General features: G+C 39.3%; 1 protein-coding gene across 1 annotated transcript in view; it reads left to right on the top strand.

Annotated features, from left to right (window-relative positions):
* The window catches only part of KIF13A (kinesin family member 13A), a 198,445-nt gene that overhangs the window by 68,649 nt on the left and 110,609 nt on the right, over positions 1–19,187 (top strand). Inside the window, 1 exon segment of the mRNA XM_057700702.1 lies at positions 10,925–10,937. Within this exon segment, the coding sequence (XP_057556685.1) occupies positions 10,925–10,937 (13 nt within the window).

Here is a 19,187-nt window from a genome sequence, read left to right as displayed (position 1 = left end):
AAACATTGGGGTGCATGTATCTTTTCGAATCAGTGTTTTGTTTTGTTTTTCACATATATACCCAGGAGTGGAATTGCTGGTCATATGGTAGTACTATTTTTAGTTTTTTGAGAAACCGTCAACGCTTTTCCACAGCGTCTGCAGCAGTTTACATTCCCAACAGCAGTGTTGGAGGGGTCCCTCTTCTCCACATCTTTGCCAACGTTTGTTAATTGTCTTCTTTTTGATGATAGCAGAAAACGTTTTTGACAAAAACTAACAAAATGGCACTTTTAAAAAAAATTTTAATATCACCTTGTCTCACTGTTCATTTCAGTGGACTACAGTAGCAGAGCTTTCAAACTGTAAGTGTTCCTCCTGGCCTGCAGGGCATATCTTACTTTGGTGATGCAGTTCTGTTCTTTGGCACTCGGTTGAAAATTCAAGGTGTTATTTTGGGAAAGTACCAAAAGCTGTTTGCTCCTTTGGGTTCTGCTTCTAATGCTGACCCCTGACCTTTTTTATTGCCAGCTTTCCAAGTCCTGAAATAGTACTTCTAGATTCTTCAGCTTTAGACTGAGAAAATAAATGACAAATTTTAAAATACTAGGTGATTTTAAAATAAAGACTATCTTCAAACTTTAAATCTTTATCCCCATGGTCACTTTGTCAGCTGTCATGGGAGTTTTATTATGTCTTGTCATTAGGTGTAACAGTGCATGGGGCCAGATGTCAAGTGCAATCAGCCTGATGATGTGTGCTGAAGTGTTGGCCATTATGCACCTGCTCTTGACTTTTTGCTAAAAAAATTAATATCACAGTTTAGTTCTTATAAAGGTGTCCAACTTCATACATGGGTGAGTCAGAAATTATCTGCACTCTGGCTGTGGAATTTATTTTAATTAACTTTTAGAAAGGATAAATACATCATTTTTCAGCATAATCTCCTTGCTTTTCAGTACAGTTTGTCAATCTGTCAACAAGCTTTTGTATTCCCTCATTAAAAAATGTTTTAGGCTGAGCTGAGAGCCACAAATGCAACGCTGTCTTCACGTCATCAGAAGTGAATCTTCATCCTCCCTCGTAGGGCTGCTTTCAGGGGACCAAAGAGGTGAAAGTTTGGTGGAGCAAGATCAGGACTATAGGGAGGATGCTTTAACACCTCAAAACGAAGTTTTTGCAGAGTGTCAACAGTGTGGGCAGAAGTGTGAGGACGTGCACACCCTCAGATTACAAAAAATGAATCACTGCACGCTGCTTTTCTTTCTTGCAAACCACAAGTGGGGCATCCATTTTTGCTTGCACTGCAGTTACAAATGAACTGAGGTAACATGTTCACACCTGCACAGCAGTGACTGAGGAGATAGTAGCCTTGAATGGAAAGTACTGAGAAGACGGTGTGGCCAACAGAAGTTTTAATATAACCAGAGTGTGGATAATTTTTGACTCACCCTCGTATATGTTAATCTAATTATTTCCAAGCTTTGTTTTTTCTCTCTATTCTTTTCCCTCCTTTATCATATCATGTTTTCTCTTTTTTTATTTTTTTATGTTTTATTTTTTATTGGAATATATTTGCTTTACACTCTTGTACCAGTTTTTGAGGTACATCAAGGTCAATCATCTGTATTTATACACATATCCCTGTATTCCCTCCCTCCCTCGACTCCCCCCCACCCTCCCCGTCCCAGTCCTCTAAGGCATCATCCATCATCGAGTTGAACTCCCTTTGTTATACAGCAACTTCCCACTGGCTATCTGTTTTACAGTTGGTAGTATATATATGTCTTTGCTACTCTCTCACTTCGTCTCAGCTTTATCATATCATGTTTTCTTTAAAACCTTTCTTTTTTCCTGTTTTAGAAGTGCTGCCATAGCCAGAAATCACTGTGTCATTGACAACATCGTGAGCATTTTTTTCTCTCAAGATTTTGCTATTATATATCCCTTTAAGGCATGCCGTCGCTGAAGGAAGTAGAATGGCAAAGCACCTTTCTGGGCCTGGGGTCTCCTCCCAGCCCTGAGCTGCCACTCTGTTGTTCCCTAGTGGTCCTCATTGCTGCCGACCCCTCAGTCCTTCCTGTCTTCCCAGCAAGGACATTCAAGACTCAGAATATTTTGTATTCATTTTTATGCTGGAGTATTCTTTTTTTCCTCCAAAACTCATTTCTGAACATTGAAAACATTTTGAACATCTTGAACTTTTTTTTAGAGAGTGTAACGACCATCCACGCATCCGTTGGTGGCGTTCCAACAACGGTCGACATTCAGCTGTCCTTGTTTGAAGAGCATATTTTAAACATCATGTTTCTCTTCATTTTTATGAAAATAAATTTTCTCTATTGCCAGAAAAAAAAAAAAAAACCCACTCTTGTTCTTCAGCTCCCAGTACCTTTTTCCTCGATGAAGCTTCTTAGTTGAAGCTGCGTTGGCGTTTTGCATATGCATTATCCAGGAGGGCTGTTTGTTGTAACACCAACAGTAGCGTCTAACATTTAGTGAACAATAACTGTGCACCAGTAGCATGTAGCATTATCCTGGCCACCAAGTGTGATCCTGAAGGAGTGCTTTTCTATCGCCATTTATTTTTTTAAATTTATTTTTGTATATTTTTTGTATGTTGCCCATGCTGCGTGGCATGCAGGATGGTTCCCCGACCAGGAATTGGACCCAGACCTCCGTAGTGAAAGCGCTGAATTCTAACTAGGCCACCAGGGAACTCCCTTCTACCTTGTTTTGTAAACAGGGAAAAGGAGGCTCAGAGGGGAACATAAATGTGCCCCAGGTCAACATGGCCAGCTGATGGCAGAGTGAGAGTTGTTTGGCTCCAAATCCTTATATCTTCACCACTGTCCTATTTTACTTCTTGCAGAAATTCCAGCCAACTGTAGTTATGCCAGAAAGATGTAGTCCAAAATATACCCCCCAAACTCAAACCACCGGTCTTTCCACTCCAGTATCAGTTTAGTTCACTTTTTCTCTTTGAGTTTTATTGAAAATGAGAATTAAGTGGAATGGTAAGTTTTTGAAAGAAGCAGTTCACATTAAAGGAATATTGGGATGATTGGGTTTTTTAATTGCAAATGCATTTGGAATTTTTAAACTCAACAGCATATAAAATATGAAGATAATTGAAGCCGTCTTCCTTCATCCATCTCATTAGGGCAGCTCCAAGATCTGCAGCAGAAGGACCGTTGAAAGTCATTCCACCCACACAGCAGCGGTTCCATCCTTGTAGTTGTAGAGGGGAGGTCAGGTGGGTGGGGCGCGTCAGTCAACACATTTTATAGACTCTTTTTTTAAAAAATCAATATTCATTTATTATTTATTTTTAGCCATGCCATGAGGCTTGCGGGATCTTAGTTCTCTGACCAGGAATCAAACCCGTGCCCCCTGCAGTGGAAGCGTGGAGTCTGAACCACTGGACTGCCAGGAAATTTCCCATTTTACAGATTCTTCCTGCAAATCTCTGCTCTCCCCTTTCCATCCCACTTTTCCTCATGCTTTTGCTGCGGTGCCAACTTATACACCACGTGGGTTGCAGTTGGTGCCAAGTAGAGAGTCACCAGTACATCTCACTGCTGACTCCGTAGATGGTGTGGGCTCAATCACACCCTCTTAAAACAGGTCTGGCCGTGTTACTCTCATTGTACAAACCATCCATAACAGTTGCTTCTGGAAAAAGTCGAAGTCCGACTGGCACTTTCGTTGCTCTCTGTTATTTCTGCTTGCTTCTCAGTCACCTAGGTCTACCTGCTGCTCCCTGAATGTAGCCTGTACCCTCCAAATTTGTTTCTGCTCTTCTCTGCCTGAGATTTGCTCCCAGCACATCTACATACACATTTTTGTGGCTTTATTCATAGCTCTCGCCAGGGGTGCTCAGTTCCCTGCTCCTGCTGGGGAAGTGGTAGTTTGCAGCCTTCTTCTGACTCCATACTGCCATGCCATTCCTTTCTTGCGTGTAAAAGCCTTTGAGATGCTCCTACACATTCATGAAGGACCTTGACACAGACAGGGCTAATGGATGCCATTAACCACGTGCATGACCCTTGTGGACACGGATGAGCCGCATCATTGAGCATTCACGCGGCTTGCTCTCCAGGACCCTAGCCTAGGCTCAAAGAGCTTTCACTGCAATCTTCTAGACTCAAGAGAGGCGATATACTGTAGCTGTTATGAGTAGGGCAGTCTCTACAGCCAGAGACCACCTGGGTTTGAATCACGGCGCTGCTGCCAGTTGACTGTGTGACTTTGAGTAAGTCATGCCGTCTCTGTACCTTACACCCAGTATTTTTCATCTGAAAACAAAAATAAAAAAGAGCACTTTACAGGGTTATCAAATATATTAAATGAGTTAAATCAGATAGAACTAACAGAAAAATATAGTTAGAGCTCCGTAAGTGTTAGTTATTAATTGGAGTGATGAGCGTCCATTCCATTTTGCAGACATGCTGCTATGACCAGCTTAGAGTTGACTTCTGAAATATTCCATCTCACTCATTGACTACAGCATCATCTCTTGCTACCACTGTACATCTTTGCTCTTTCACTTTATCCAGACATGAGTTTCTTCTTTTTTTTTTTTTTTGAGTTTTATCAGCATTTTGTTTTTTTAAGCTCTTAATTGGAATATATTTGCTTTACACTGTTGTGCCAGTTTTTGCTGTACAACAAAGTGAATCAGCTGTATTTATATATATGTCCCTATATCCCCTCCCTCCCGAGATTCCTCCCCACCCTCCCTATCTCAGCCCTCTAAGTCATCACCCATCATCAAGTTGATCTCCCTGTGTTATGCAGCAGCTTCCCACTAGCTATCTATTTTACATTTGGTAGTGTATATATGTCAGTGCTACTCTCTCACTTTGTCCCAGCTTCCCCTTCGCCCCCACCCTGTGTCCTCAAGTCCATTCTCTACATCTGCATCTTCATTCTTGCCCTGTCACTGGGTTCATCAGAACCATTTTTTTAGATTCCATATGTATGAGTTAGCATACAGTATTTGTTTTTCTCTTTCTGGCTTACTTCACTCTGTATGACAGACTTAGATCCATCCACCTCACTACAAATAACTCAATTTCATTCCTTTTTATGGCTGAGTAATATTCCATTGTATATATGTGCCACATCTTCTTTATCCATTCATCTGTTGATGGGCATTTAGGTTGCTTCCATGTCCTGGCTATTGTAAATACTGCTGCAGTGAACACTGTGCAGACCATGAGTTTCTTACTTGCTGTTTTCCCCGTCTCTCATACTGCTCCTGACTTGACTTCCTTCTTGACCCAAGCTGTGCCCTATTGGGTCTTCCCTTTGGACCACAGCAGCCTCTGTCCAATCGCAGGGACCTGAGTTCTTGGAAAGCACCACAGTTAGCAAAATTCATAGGTAGCAAGATCAAAGTCTTCTAGGAAATAGGGAGTTAGGAGGAAAACAATTGAAGAATGACATTAAACATATCTTAAACCCAGTAGATTCTAAGACATGCTCTTCTAAGCAAACCAGATATATTGGTGTTAAAAGTCTGCTCTGGTTGGTTCCCCTTAAACGAATCAGCTTCATCAGTGTTCAGAAAATTTTGCTGTCACTTCCTATAAACTTTATAATCTGTTGACTCTAATACCTGTTTTTTAAGATTTTAAAACCAGCCTTTGTCATGGAATTTCATGTTTTTGGCATTTGCATTCTTCTTGTGGTTGGTTTCAAAGGCTCTTCAAAATGTATATGTAACCCCATCTGCTTTTTATGACTCATAGACGTGCTTGTTATATGTTTTAAATATGTGGATATGTTCATTTGTTGGTATACAAGTGTATAAACTTATCTTCAAACTAAAGTTAATCAGTTGTGGTTGAAGGTGAACCTTTATACCCACCTATCCAACCAAATCCCAGCCCTGTACCATCCTGTTTCCCTCTGCCTTTTTCTGTAGACAAAGTACTGAGCTTGGTGACAGAACAATCTTACCATGCTCTGGTCCTCAGGAGGGCTGTGTGCTCTGAGGCTTTTTGCACACACGGTTCTCCCTATTGGGATGCCCGTTCTTCACTCTGTCAGCTCGGTGACTTTATTCAGCCTTCTAGATTCTGCTCAGGGGTTTCCTTCTCTGAGAAACTTCCCTTCTTTCCCAGTTCATCCTTCCCTCTTTGGGGCATCTCTGCACATCGCATTGTATTGTAATAGGTGCATATAAGTTCCATTTATTGTTGTCTGAAAGGCAGCATGTCTAATTTATTTTTGTATCTCAACAAAGTAGCACACAGGATGTGTTTAAATATTTGTTGACTGAGTATAGCTCTGTCTGTGCTCTGCACTTATCACAGTCCATTTGATATTAATTATTCACATATGTATCTGTCTCTCTTACAAGGTGTTCAGCTTCTTGAGGTCAGAGATCATGTCTTATTCCTCTGACATCCCTCATCAAAGCACCTATGATGTGCAGTGTAGGAATCGGTACTCAATAAACACTTGCTGGTTAACAGGATTACTTGGACTCTGTTGTGACTTGTTTAGTTCTCCAAGTGGGAAGTGAAAATCAAGGGCTTCATAAAGTAAATGTCCTTAGAGGAATCTCCAGGAGTCAAGAGTCATTTGGCTCTATATCTTTCCGATACAGCTTGTGGCAATTTCCAACCATTAATCAATAACATTGTTAGCACGTGGAAGAGAACTTTCTGTTTCAGAAGAAGACACTGGTCATTCACGTCTTTTGAAGCACTGACTGGGGTTAGGGCTTGTGGATATTGGGGTCTTTGGCCATCTAACTTGTAAGTGGCTCACTGTAGTCAATAGGCTGTAAATAATGGACAAAGGACTCCTTGTCCCAGAAATCTTTCAGTGTGAGGAAAGGAGGACAGTTGTATAGGATTGTCGTCGTTGTAATATACTATCTATACTGCCGTATTTATTTCACTGTCTTGTTAAACTTTCCAGGTTTGTACTACAGTACCTACTAAATACAGTACTGAGTCCTCACTTCAAGACCTGGCCTGATATACCACAGATCCAGCTTCTCTTTACCGCCCCGTTTCCGTGTGTGTGTGTCTCCTTTCGCCTCATCACACTGAACCTGCATTTCTGAACCCAGTTGATCTCTGAAGCTTTTGAGGGCTTGAGCCTTGTTAACATCCCATTGAACGTCTCTGTGTGAAGTGCTTTTCTAGATAAATAATTATTTTAAAATAAAACATTGGAAACAGTCTACGTTTTCTGACAATCTTTGACATCTTCTCTGCTGTTGAATACCAGCAGTCTTGCCCCCATGGGAATTCCCAGACGATCCAGTGGTTAGGACTCTGTGCTTTCACTACTGAGGGTCTAGGTTCAATCCCTGGTTGGGGAACTAAGATCCCACGAGCCACATGGCATGCCACCCCCCTCAAAAGATATCTTTCCCCGAAGTTTTGGAATTGTGGGGTTGTGGTGGTGGTGAAAGAAAATCCTCACATCTAGGTTATGTTTAACCCACTAATGTAAAAAATTACTTCTGAGTTCTTACAGTGATTTCAGTTCTACATAAATGTGTGGGATTAGGGACTGAGATCATGTTAGTAGCATGTGGCAAGGCCTTTGCTTTCCAGGGGTTTAAATCTTAAGGATACACGAGATTCAAATTCAGACAGGATCACCAAAGGCAGCAGGACCTTATGTGTGCTTCTGAGTGTTAAGCTGTTTTGTTGACCACAGGAATCCTGGGGCATCAGAGGTGGTGAAGGCCAAGGTGATCTCAAACAATTGGTGAGGAATTGAGAGAGCGAGCCTTGAGCTGGATGTTGGAGAGGAGACAATTTGATCGGGCGGAAGGTGGTGAAAGGCATGGAAATCACATGAGTTGTTTGAGAAAGGCACACAGTGTGGTGACCTTGAAGAGACCTATCAACTTGCTTGTCCTGGGAAAGGAAGGAACCTTCCGTGTTTTGCAAAATAAAGCTACAATCAATCAGTGTAGAACCGCACGTCCTTATTTTCTCTCCAAGCCTGGTCTGTGGGTCAGTGAGATCTGTTTGAAGGGATGTTCTTTGTAGTTCATTGGATATTTGCTTAGCCAGGAATATTGCCTCTTTCTCTAAATGAACCCCACAAGTATCAGCAATAGGCTGGACCTAAAAGAGTTAGTTGGAACTCTTTGTTGATAAGACTTTATTGGTATAATCAACATAGGCTGTAATTTTAAAAAATATGTGTATTTAATATTGATGTTTCTGGTAGATTTTTATATTACTCATTTTTTTCCCATAGATACATGCGTGAGAACTTTTATCTTTACATTGTAATATCACATTAGTTGTTTTTTCCCAAAGGAAAGCATACCATATTTGGTTTAGTATCAATATTACTCATGTTAGAAAAATTTTTCTTCACAACTACCAAAAAATGATATCTAGCCTCTGGGGAATGGGGGCAGTAAACTATAGTTCCGAATTATGGTGAATTAGTTGCTTATCCCCTAATTCAAACCTCAAGAAATGTTTACCAATTATGAAGTACCATTCTGATAAACTAAATGACTTACTTTTCCTTCTGTAGTCAGGGTCCTTGTTCTAAACTAAATGATGAGTAATTTGGGTAGTGACAGTTTCACTTAGTGGCTTGCTTTTTTCCCATGCATCCCAGGTTTCCCTTTATTCTTAACAAACCATCCTTAGAAACACAAAAGAAGGTAGCAGAATTACATTGGCGTTCCCATATTATGTGCTGTCTTTCTAAGAGAAAGGGATATACCTACGAAGTACTTAAAATTCTGAAATAGGTTTGGTTTCCTGGTAGGAATAAAGAAAACTCTACTGAAATGTCAGTAAGGAAAGGATAGCTCTAATTAGTAGATGACGAAGGAGGTCAGTGTACTACTGGCTGCACACCAATACTTGTTCTTTGCTGCTGGTGATGATTATTGTACAGTCCTGAAGTACAGGAGAATCCTGGAGAAATCCTTGGGATTTCTGTTAGCATGTTCCACCCCCATTAGATTACTTGGTTCGTTGTAGCCTAAATGTGAAACGTATATTTTATTAATTTGGCCCATGCTGCTTCATATGGTTGCCTTATTGTAAGCCAAGTCAAGTGGCTTTCCTTTACCCTACTAAATAAAGTCATGGTTTAAATGGCTTTTAAAAAATAAAGCAAGCAAAATAAGAGAAGGCGTTGTCAAAAGTACCGTGCATGCGGTTTTCATTATTGGTCTACCTGCTCAGACCAGATGCCTTCTAGAGCAGTTGTTCCACTTAAGGAAAGTGTCATGGCAGAAACCTCAAGCTTTATACACAGAGCAAAGACCCATGGCTTTCTTAGAATTAAAAACACTCATGCCTTTTTATAACAACATCCATAAATGTCTATCTTGTTGTAAAGGATAGACGCACTGAATGTTGAGACTTGTTAATAGCAGCCAGAGATACCAGTTTTTCTAGATAGTTTCCTTCCCTCTAAAATCTGAAGACAAAAATCACATTCCAGTTGTACCTGCGGGGTCATGACATAATGACTTATTTATTTTTAGCTAATTCATGGAATTTCAAGAGGATAATTTTTTATCTTTATAAGAAATGTCATGATTTTCTTTCCCTAGATTTAAAGGTTAGAGTTATCTATCTGATTGTGGAATCCATGGGGTTTCTTTCCTTGATTTTTAGCTCAGGGTTTTATTTGGGGCCCTCAAAGTTCTGTGAGGGGTGTTAGACACAGTGATGGAGAAAGGGTACCATGCTGTTTTTTTTTTTTAATTAATTAATTTATTTATTGGCTGCGTTGGGTCTTCATTGCTGCACACGGACTTTCTCTAGTTCCAGCGAGTGGGGGCTACTCTTCATTGCGGTGTGTGGGCTTCTCATTGCAGAGGCCTCTTGTTGCAGAGCACAGGCACTAGGCTTGTGGGCTTCAGTAGTTGCGGTACATGGGCTCAATAGTTGCGGCACATGGGCTTGGTTGCTCCGCAGCGTGTGGGATCTTCCTGGAGCAGGGATCAAACCCCTGTCCCCTGCATTGGCAGGTGGATTCTTAACCGCTACGCCACCTAGGAAGCCCCACCATGCCGTTTTTGCCTGTAACTTTTGGTTTTCATGCCCTCTGCCCTGGAAAACCCATTTTCTTATTTCCATGATTCTCTTCCCTGTGAAGAAGGATTAAAGAAGCAGGAAAAATTCCGCCATTTCTATTTAACAATAATTTTGCAGTTTCTGAATTGATGATATTGGTGGTTGATTAACCATATCAAGAAGGTCAAGGTCCTTGATAGGATCACATACCATAAAAATCACAGTTGAGCTCCTTAAGTTTGTACATGATCAAAACATTTACCAAGCAAGTTAGCCTAATGGTTTGTTACTTTGAAAACTATTTCCTTTTCAGAGTTTTTTCTGAAAAATGAATGCAGAAATGAATGATAAAAAAATGCATGTGTGGTTGGTGATAAGAAGGATGTAACTTGCTTTTAAATTTATATTCAGTGTTGAAATACATGAAAATTGTCATCTAAACCATGCTTTTTAAGTGGGAAAAAAATCCCATATTGATTAGAGTATTTTTTGAAGAAAATATACATACATATTAATGCCAATTTAAGAAAAATTTAAATCTGAAAATTGATTTTAGAGTATTTGACCACAAGCAGTATGATTACAGCATCTTTCTTTATTCTGATGCTCTTTTTGTTGGCTTTTTAAGAATCATTAAGAATACCTCTGAGCGACTGGGTACATTCTATTAAACCAGGAAAGAAACTTATGCCCACACTATATTTTTGAGCGAATATAAGAGTTTATCACTTCAGGCAGTGAAGTGAATTTGGCTTCTGATCTTTGTGAAGTAGAATATCTTTCAGATCATGTAATCAGGATGCTGAGTTTCCCTTGTTTTTTATCTTTCATTGCTTCCTTCTGATGCGTGTCTGCTGTGTTGACAACCCTCTCTACTTCTGCTGCTGAAAATTTTTGTGTCCGTCATTCAGAAAACCTCCCAAGGTAAGCACTGATATGGAATTTGGCATGCTTGCTGGCCAAGTGTGCCAGAATCCTGAATTTTCCTGAATTTTATCCATCACAATAACCCATGTGAAACACCTCTACTTTTGAGAAGACAAATCAGCATTCTAATGTAAAACTTAAAACCGTGAACAAACAATTAATGTTGGTAATGATATAAAATACGAATGGTCCTCTACATTTACAAAGCGCTTTCATACATTATTTCCTTCTTGGAATTAATCCTTGGGTCCTCAGAACAAACCTGTTTGGTTACTGTTTCTATTTTACTGATGATGAAATGAGGTTCAGAGAGATGAAATAAAATGTCCTAATTCACAGATTGGCTAAGTGGAGGACTGTATAATATCACCACCTAGAATATAGAAAAGCAGAATGGTAGCATCTTGCTCGCTTAGTAACTATGGTTGTTGATTGGAGAAATTATCTTTTCTGTGTCCCACTAAGAATAATTGATATCATCAGAAAAATTCTTCAAACTTTTAGAATTTCAGTCATCTACCAACTTGATGTGCTTTTTTGGAGTTTCTAGCCAATCACAGAGTCCGGTGGTTACAGCTAGCCCCCTTGTTCTGGCCAGCCTTTGATGGCATGTGTGCCAGTGGGAAGCCTGAAAGTTAGGGATAGGTAGGAAAAGAAGAAAATGAGAAGCAGGGAATCTGAATGATCAACTCCTAAATAATTGAAGGCTGATTTTATTCCCAGTGAGTACTTTATCGGGTATCCAAGGGATACTAAGTGCCAAAAGGAAGGAGAAATAAAACCATCCCCTGACCTGTGATTGCTGGTTATAGCTTTGGTTTTTGAGATGGGATCAAGTCAGGCTATACACACGCACATTATATGATCAGAATCTAAGGCATGTTGGGTGAGGGGAAGAAATCCAGAATAGATTAGGCTTACTTACCTCTGGGCTTATGAAGGAAAATCTGACTTAGCTTTTGGAGTATTGAAAGCCACTAAAATGCTAAATGTTATCCTTTATGTTTATTGAAATCAGTATAGGAATTGTCCTTGCATTAAGAGTTCCAGCTCCAGTAAGGAAGGCATGCATTGAACAAATAATATGAAATCTTTTAAGAAAGAGGAAATATGTGATGTTTAGAAGTATAAGCACTGGCATCCTCGCCAAATCTGGGGGATTAGAAGGTTCCCCCTGAGAAATTATTGATGTGGATATATCCCTAAAATTTGCAATAAAAAATGTCTCTGTTACTCAGAAAGATGAGAGTGCCCCTTAAGTAGCTTTTCCTTCCCTTGCTGTTGGTTCCTAGAGGTTTAGAACAGACAGTCAACCTAGTGATATATTTCATTCTTTCCCTACGGAAAAAAGCAATGAAATCCTGAGCAATTCCACATATGGTTACTGAATGAAGGAGAAGCAGTGAAGTGAAAAAGAGGCACAAAAGCACATTTTAAAAAAATCATTAATTGCTTTATACACAGAAAATGTTCTAGTTACTTTCTATCCAGTATCTATAGTGTAGTGGTTTTACTATCCTATTGATAGTTCCTAAGAAGTGTCATGAAATGTTCAAAATAAAGTGGATGTGAAATCACCACATTTAAATATATACATGCATACCATAAGGCACATCTGGAAAGTATAAAGATCATCTTGAAATAAAATAAATGAAATAATAGAGTCAAAATTTTTAAAAAGACACTAAAATAGGTAAGGTCTTTTCTTGCAGAAACTGTAAATATTGAAAGCAAATGGTATTTTTGCTTACAATAGTTAAAGTACAGAAAGGTATTTTTAATGATGATTATATAAGCATAAAATTGTATTGATTTAAAACAATGAGATTTTGACATGAATAATTAGCAAAAGCATCAAAGAAGACATGTTGTTTCAATTTAACAAATATTCTGGGTAGGGGCCAAGTGCTGCATGAATCAGACCTGATCCTAGCATTCTAAAGAGGTTGGGGTAGGAAACATATGCACAATATAAAATCAGTTGTGTTAAAGGCAACAAGAGTAAAATATTTGTGGAACTCATAGGATGAAGAGCCCTGTTCTGACTTCTGCAGAACTGATGGCTAAGACTGGACAAAATACTTAAAAACCTATTCTTGAAGGCACTGGAGAAATACCAAATTAATGAACAATTACCAGACCAGGATCTAAGAGGAGGTGGAAATGTAGAGAGGTGAATCTGGTGTTTGGGTGTTTGCCATTCAGACAAAACAGCTTAACAGCAGAGTGGTATTTCTGACAGTCCTGTGGGATCTAGGGGACCTGGGGGGGGGGGAAGTGTTGGAGTTCAGGGTCTTCCAGAGGTGGAATCCTTGGCAAACTTCTTATACTTTGGGTTGACAATGTGGATTGCAACCTAGCCTTGGGTGGGGTGTAAGGGTGAAACAGAAGTAAAACAGTCCTCACGTGGATTGCTGTGTGATTGCAAGTTCTTTGTGTGATCCAGGAAGTCTTAAGCACTAAAATTGGATCAAAGTGACCCTAGAATGCAGGTCCCCATTGGCACCTGGCAGGAAAGCAAATGTAACCCTAAGTCTCTAGTGATTCTACAAACCATTTAAAAAATACATTGTGCGGCATACAATCAAAGATAAAGAGGTGCATTGCAAGATAAGGCAACATGAACAAGAACTAACAGGGCTCCTCATTGTGGTGGCTTCCCTTGTTGCGGAGCACGGGCTCTAGGCACTCAGGCTTCAGTAGTTGTGGCACATGGGCTCAGTAGTTGTGGTGCATGGGCTTTGTTGCTCTTCGGCATGTGGAATCTTCCTGGAGCAGGGATGGATTGAACCCTTGTCCCCTGCATTGCCAGGCATATTCTTGACCACTGTGCCACCAGGGAAGTCCCATAGGCATGAACTTTAAAATAACTACGCTTATTATATTCAAAGAGATAAAAGACAAGATTTTAAAATGTTGGAGAGGACTGGAAATTATATAAAGTGATGAAAAAAATTTGGAAAATTACCCAGCAGAAATTCTTACCCTGACAAACCCAAAACCAAGATTAAGAACTTGGGGTTTAGCAGCAGAATAGATCCAGCTGAAGAGAGAATTAAATAACTGGATGATAGGTTAGCAGAAAATATCAAAAGGAAGTATAGAAAAGACAAATGATGGACATCCACATGCACAGAAATGAACTTAGACCTTATACCCTTCACAAAAATTAACTCAAAATGGGTCCTAGATCTAAATATAAAATGCAAAACCATAAAATTTCTAGAAAACAATATAAGGGAAATCTTGGAGATCTTGGGGTTGGAGATGAGTTTTTAGATGTAACATTGAAAACATGATCCATAAAAATAAAATTGATTAATGGGACTTCATTAAAAGTAAAAACTTTGGCTCTGCAAGGACACTGTTAAGAGGATAAAAAGAAAGCTACAGACCAGCAGAAAATATTTGTAAAACTAATCTGATAAAGGACAATTATCCAAAATATACAAAGAACTCTTAAAACTCAACAGTAAAAAAAATGAACTACCCAATGGAAAAAATCGGGCAAAAGAACAGAAAAGACATTTCATCATAGAAGATACACAAATGACAAATACTCACATGAGAAAATGCTTAACATCATATGTCATAAGGAAATTACACATCAGAACAACAATGAGAAACCACTACACACCTATTAGAATGGCTAACATCTAAAAATCTGTCAAGACCAAAGCTTGTGAGGATGTGCAGTAACAGACTTCTCACTTATTGCTGATGAGAATGAAAAGTGGTATAGAAAGTCAGTGTGAAAATTTCATATAATGCTGAACATATTCTTAGTATACAACCAAGCAATTGTGCTTCTAGGTATTTACTCAAATGAGTTGAAAATTTCAGTCCATACAAAAACCTACACATGAGTGTTTACAGCAGCTTCATTCACAATTGCCCCAAACTGTAAGCAACCAAGATGTCCTTCAGTAAGAGAATGGATAAACAAACTGTGGTCATGATCGTGATGCTCCTCTCTGGCCTGACCCCAAAGGGAGAGTGCCCTCTGGACCTTACAAATCTCACCACCAACTTGGATTCTCTTGTCATTAATTTGTGTTTTCCTAAGGAATATCTTTTCATTTTCTGTATGTGGCCAGCTATTGAAATTATGTCTGATTATATGATGATGGTAAATAATTATCACCTACCTACAATATTTACTGTTTCTATCATGTGTAAGGATTTTGTACATTTTACTAAAAAATATTCTAAAGTAGAAGTGCTGATTAGGAGAAAGGAGAGGCTGCCATTTTGAATATTTGGTTGAGTTACACACTATTCCTACCCAACTGTTATGCAGAAAAAAAGTCTTACATTCTTTATGCCCATCCCTGGAACTGTACACTTAGAATGCTATTTTCATTGTTACAATTAATAATAGCTATCTTTAATTCAGCACTTACAGTATGCCAGACTCATTTTAATCCAAATTAAAATTCAGTGCAAACTTGGATGCCTTCAGAGAGGTAGGAGGGAAATCAGTAGTAGCCAAGAGGAGTGAGAGGAGAGGAGAGATGAATAAGTAGGTGAAGTACAGGATTTTAGGGCAGTGAAACTATTCTGTATGATACTGTAAGGGAGGATATATGACTATGCATTTATCAAAACTCATGGGACTATACAGCTCAAAGAGTGAACCTTAATATGTGGAGTTTAGTTATTAACAATGTATCAATATTGGTTTATCTATTATACCATATGTAACACGCTAATGCAAGTTAAAGTATTAATTATGAAAAAATAAGTGTAATTCATACAGAAGAAAAAAGAAAATCCATATGATCATCTTAGTAGATGCAGAAAAAAAGCATTTGACAAAGTTCAGCACTTATTTATGATATAAACTTGCAGCAAGCTAGTAGTAGATGGAAATCTCCTTAAAATAGTAAAGGGTATCCATTAAACATCTTCAGCTGTCATCATATTTAACTTTGTATCCAAGATGGGAATAAGGTGAGGATATTGCACTAGCTACTTCTATTCAGCACTGACTGGAGTTCTCAGCCAGTGTAATTAGGCAAGAAAAAGAAGTAAGAGAAATTCAGATTGGAAAGGAGGAAGCAAAAGCATCTTTATTTGTAGGTAATAAGGTCATATATTTGAAAAAACATTAGGAAATCTCTAAATAAACTTCTAGAACTTGACAAGTGGTGAGGTAGCAAGAAAAAGGTGAAAACACAAATTGTACTTCTTTACATTAGCATGAACAATTAGAAAATAAAAATTAAAAACAACCCAATAACTTAGAGTAGCTTCAAAAACATTAAATACTTAGGGATATACTTAGTGAAAAATGCACAAGCCCTTTTTATTAACATCCCACATACATTTGGTCTTTGGATTATACACAGATGTGCCAAGAGATGGAGAAAATATCAGCTATATTCAGAGAATGACATAGCTTAGAGTTGGACTACTAGTACATGAAGGGTCCTGGATGACACATCCAGAAGGAGGCTGAGGAAATTCCCTGGCGGTCCAGTGGTTAGGACTCCACACTTTCACTGCTGAGAGCCCCGGTTTGATCCCTAATCAGGGAACTGCAATCCCACAAGCTGCTTGGCATGGCCAAAAAAAAAAAAAAGAGAGAGAGAGTTTGAACCCAAATCCAGCCGTGGAAGGCCTTGAGGGTTGAACCTTGATACTTTCAGTGTCTCTGTTGCCTATTTTGAACAAATAGTAGTCTAGTTCAGGCTCCCTTTCAGAAGGTTAATCTGAAAGCAGAGCATAAAATAAATTGGGTTTGGTCAGTGGATGGGCTCAGGATGGCATTCAATAAAACGTGGCAGGAAAGAGGTGATGAGGACCTGCACTGGCGCGGTGCCGTGAGACTGGAGAAGAGGAAGGGAAGAATGATCAAAACATTACAGAACCAAAGTACCCAGGACTTGGGTGCTGATAGCATGTGGGAGAAGACCATACAGCAAGAGGAGTCAGAGATGGATCTGGAGTTTGAAACTGAGTGACTGAAAATTCAGCAGGAACTGGAGAAGAAAGAGCTGGTTTGATGCAGGGAAAAGTGAAAGGGTTCAGTTTTAGAGTGGGTTGAATTGGAATTGATGGCAAAGCATCTGATGCAGATGCCTAGCAGGTTGTACAGGGTTTGTAGTCTGCCCTAGACAGGTCAGGTAAATTCTTGTAGGAAGGAGATAGGAGGTAAAGGAAGAGGTGTCGATTAGCCAATGAAAACTCAGAAAAGAAAGCCGGTACTCATGTGGCTGCTCGTGATGGCATTGAGGACACTTATACTTATTCTCACCAGATTGTGTTTCTTTTGTTCTTAAACGTTATTTTGTCTAGTGTTGTATTAGGGCAAGGAAAAAATATTCTTCTGGTTGATATTTAAAAGTGAGACTGAACATTTTTTATGTTCATGTTCACATATGTACATGTTAGAATAGAAAAGGAAATGTATACAAATTTATTTTTGTATAAATTGTTTTGTACTACGTATTTGGATTTTTCTCTTTGATGTTACATTTTGTCAGTTTGTACTCCAGAGTCAAGAAACATTTATTTCGGCATGGGCTGAGTGCATATCTTTAATCTTTTCACCAGTAGTATATTATGCACATATTGGAGTATGTTCTACTTCCCTTAAAAAGAGAAATAAACTTTTAGACAAACACGGAGACACCTGCTCTATGCCTCCTCATTAGTTTAAAACAAAGGGCCTTTGTCTCATCATTTTCAGAGTTGGCATAGGTGTGTTTTTCCTTATTGGCCTGACTGTAGTTTTGAGTCCAAGGTTTTTGTCTTCGAGGTATTGCAGATAGAGGCGGAAGGGGGAAATTGTCTGTCTGTTTTGTCACCTTCTCATAAATGTTGGATTTTGGCAGAGGTGATACAGAAGGAGAAGACACGGATGTGTGAAGATCTCTAATTACGTGCTATGCACGCCCTATTGACGGAAAACAGGAAAATGTCCCAATCACAGTAGCTTTGCCTTCAGAAGCCCAGTTCCAGGTCTCCCCTGTGGCCCTCAGAATGTCAGGCATGTTCCAGGCCCTTCCCTTTTCATGCTTTTGTCATTTCTGGCACAAGTGTCTTACTTTCCCCGGGAACCATACCAAAACACACAGAAAAACAACTGAATTCTTCCCCGTTTTTCTGCTTTCATCTCCATCCCTCAGTATTTATTGAGCACCTTCCATGTGCCAAGTCAGCACTTTGGAATTGGGAGAAATTTCTGAACTCGGACGGTTCAGACCCTCTTCTTTAAGACCAAGGAGACTGAAGCTTAAGAAATAAATCGGCCAAGGCCATCCAGTGAGAGAGCTTTTGGCTCTAGGCCTTCTGATTGCTGCTACAGTTTGTTATACCACGTGATTGTAAAGTGGTTTTTCTGTTTGTTGGCTTTTATGGAATAAAGCAAGCGGAAAAGAGTGGGGGAAATGTGAATATCTGCACGATCACTTTGTTTAGGATCATATTCTTTTTTGCTCAGTTTGCTCATTTTTAGAGTCATGGTCATCGTTCTGATATCTCCATAAGTTAGTGTAAGAGTCATTTGAACAATTTGATCTTGTTAATTAAACTCACTTTAAATGTTTGTTTTATTTACAAGCATTGTAACTTCAAGGTGTTTAATCCCTCTTCTAGTTACATGAGTTTGTTGGAAAAATCGTGAGCAGGAGAAAATGATATCATAACAAAATAAAATTGTTACTTTTTGAAGGCATGAAAGAGTCATGCTGCCATACCAAAAACCTGACTTTACAAAAATTGCTCAGAAAAAAGAAGGGGGAGTCTTACTCTGTACAGCTTATGCCATCTGAAGTGCAGTTTCATTCAGACTTGTTTTACAGTCTGTGACCACCACCATTTTCATCGTTCCCTTTGTGCATTTCTGAAAACTAAGTGTTGGCCTCAAATAAAATGAGTTCTAGACCTGCACTATCCAGTATGGCAGCCACTTAGCCACATGTGGCTTTTGAGCATGTGCTAGAGGGCTGGTCAAAATTGAGATGTTTGTAAGTGTAAAATACACACCGGACATCAAAGAATTAGTATGAGGAAAAAAAAGATAAATATTTTAGATGTATTAGGTTACATTAAAAATATTGTTAGGGATTTCCCTGGTGGTCCAGTGGGTAAGACTTGAGCTCCCAATGCAGAGGATCCAGGTCCCATCCCTAGTTGGGGAACTAGATCCCACATCCATGCTGCAACTAAGTCCACGTGCTACAACTAAGAAGTTCGCGTGCTACAACTAAGAAGTATGCGTGCTGCAAGTAAGAAGTTTGT

This window comes from Hippopotamus amphibius, chromosome 11, assembly GCF_030028045.1.
Source record: "Hippopotamus amphibius kiboko isolate mHipAmp2 chromosome 11, mHipAmp2.hap2, whole genome shotgun sequence".
Taxonomy (NCBI): domain Eukaryota; kingdom Metazoa; phylum Chordata; class Mammalia; order Artiodactyla; family Hippopotamidae; genus Hippopotamus; species Hippopotamus amphibius.
This window is presented reverse-complemented; position numbering and strand designations above follow the sequence as displayed.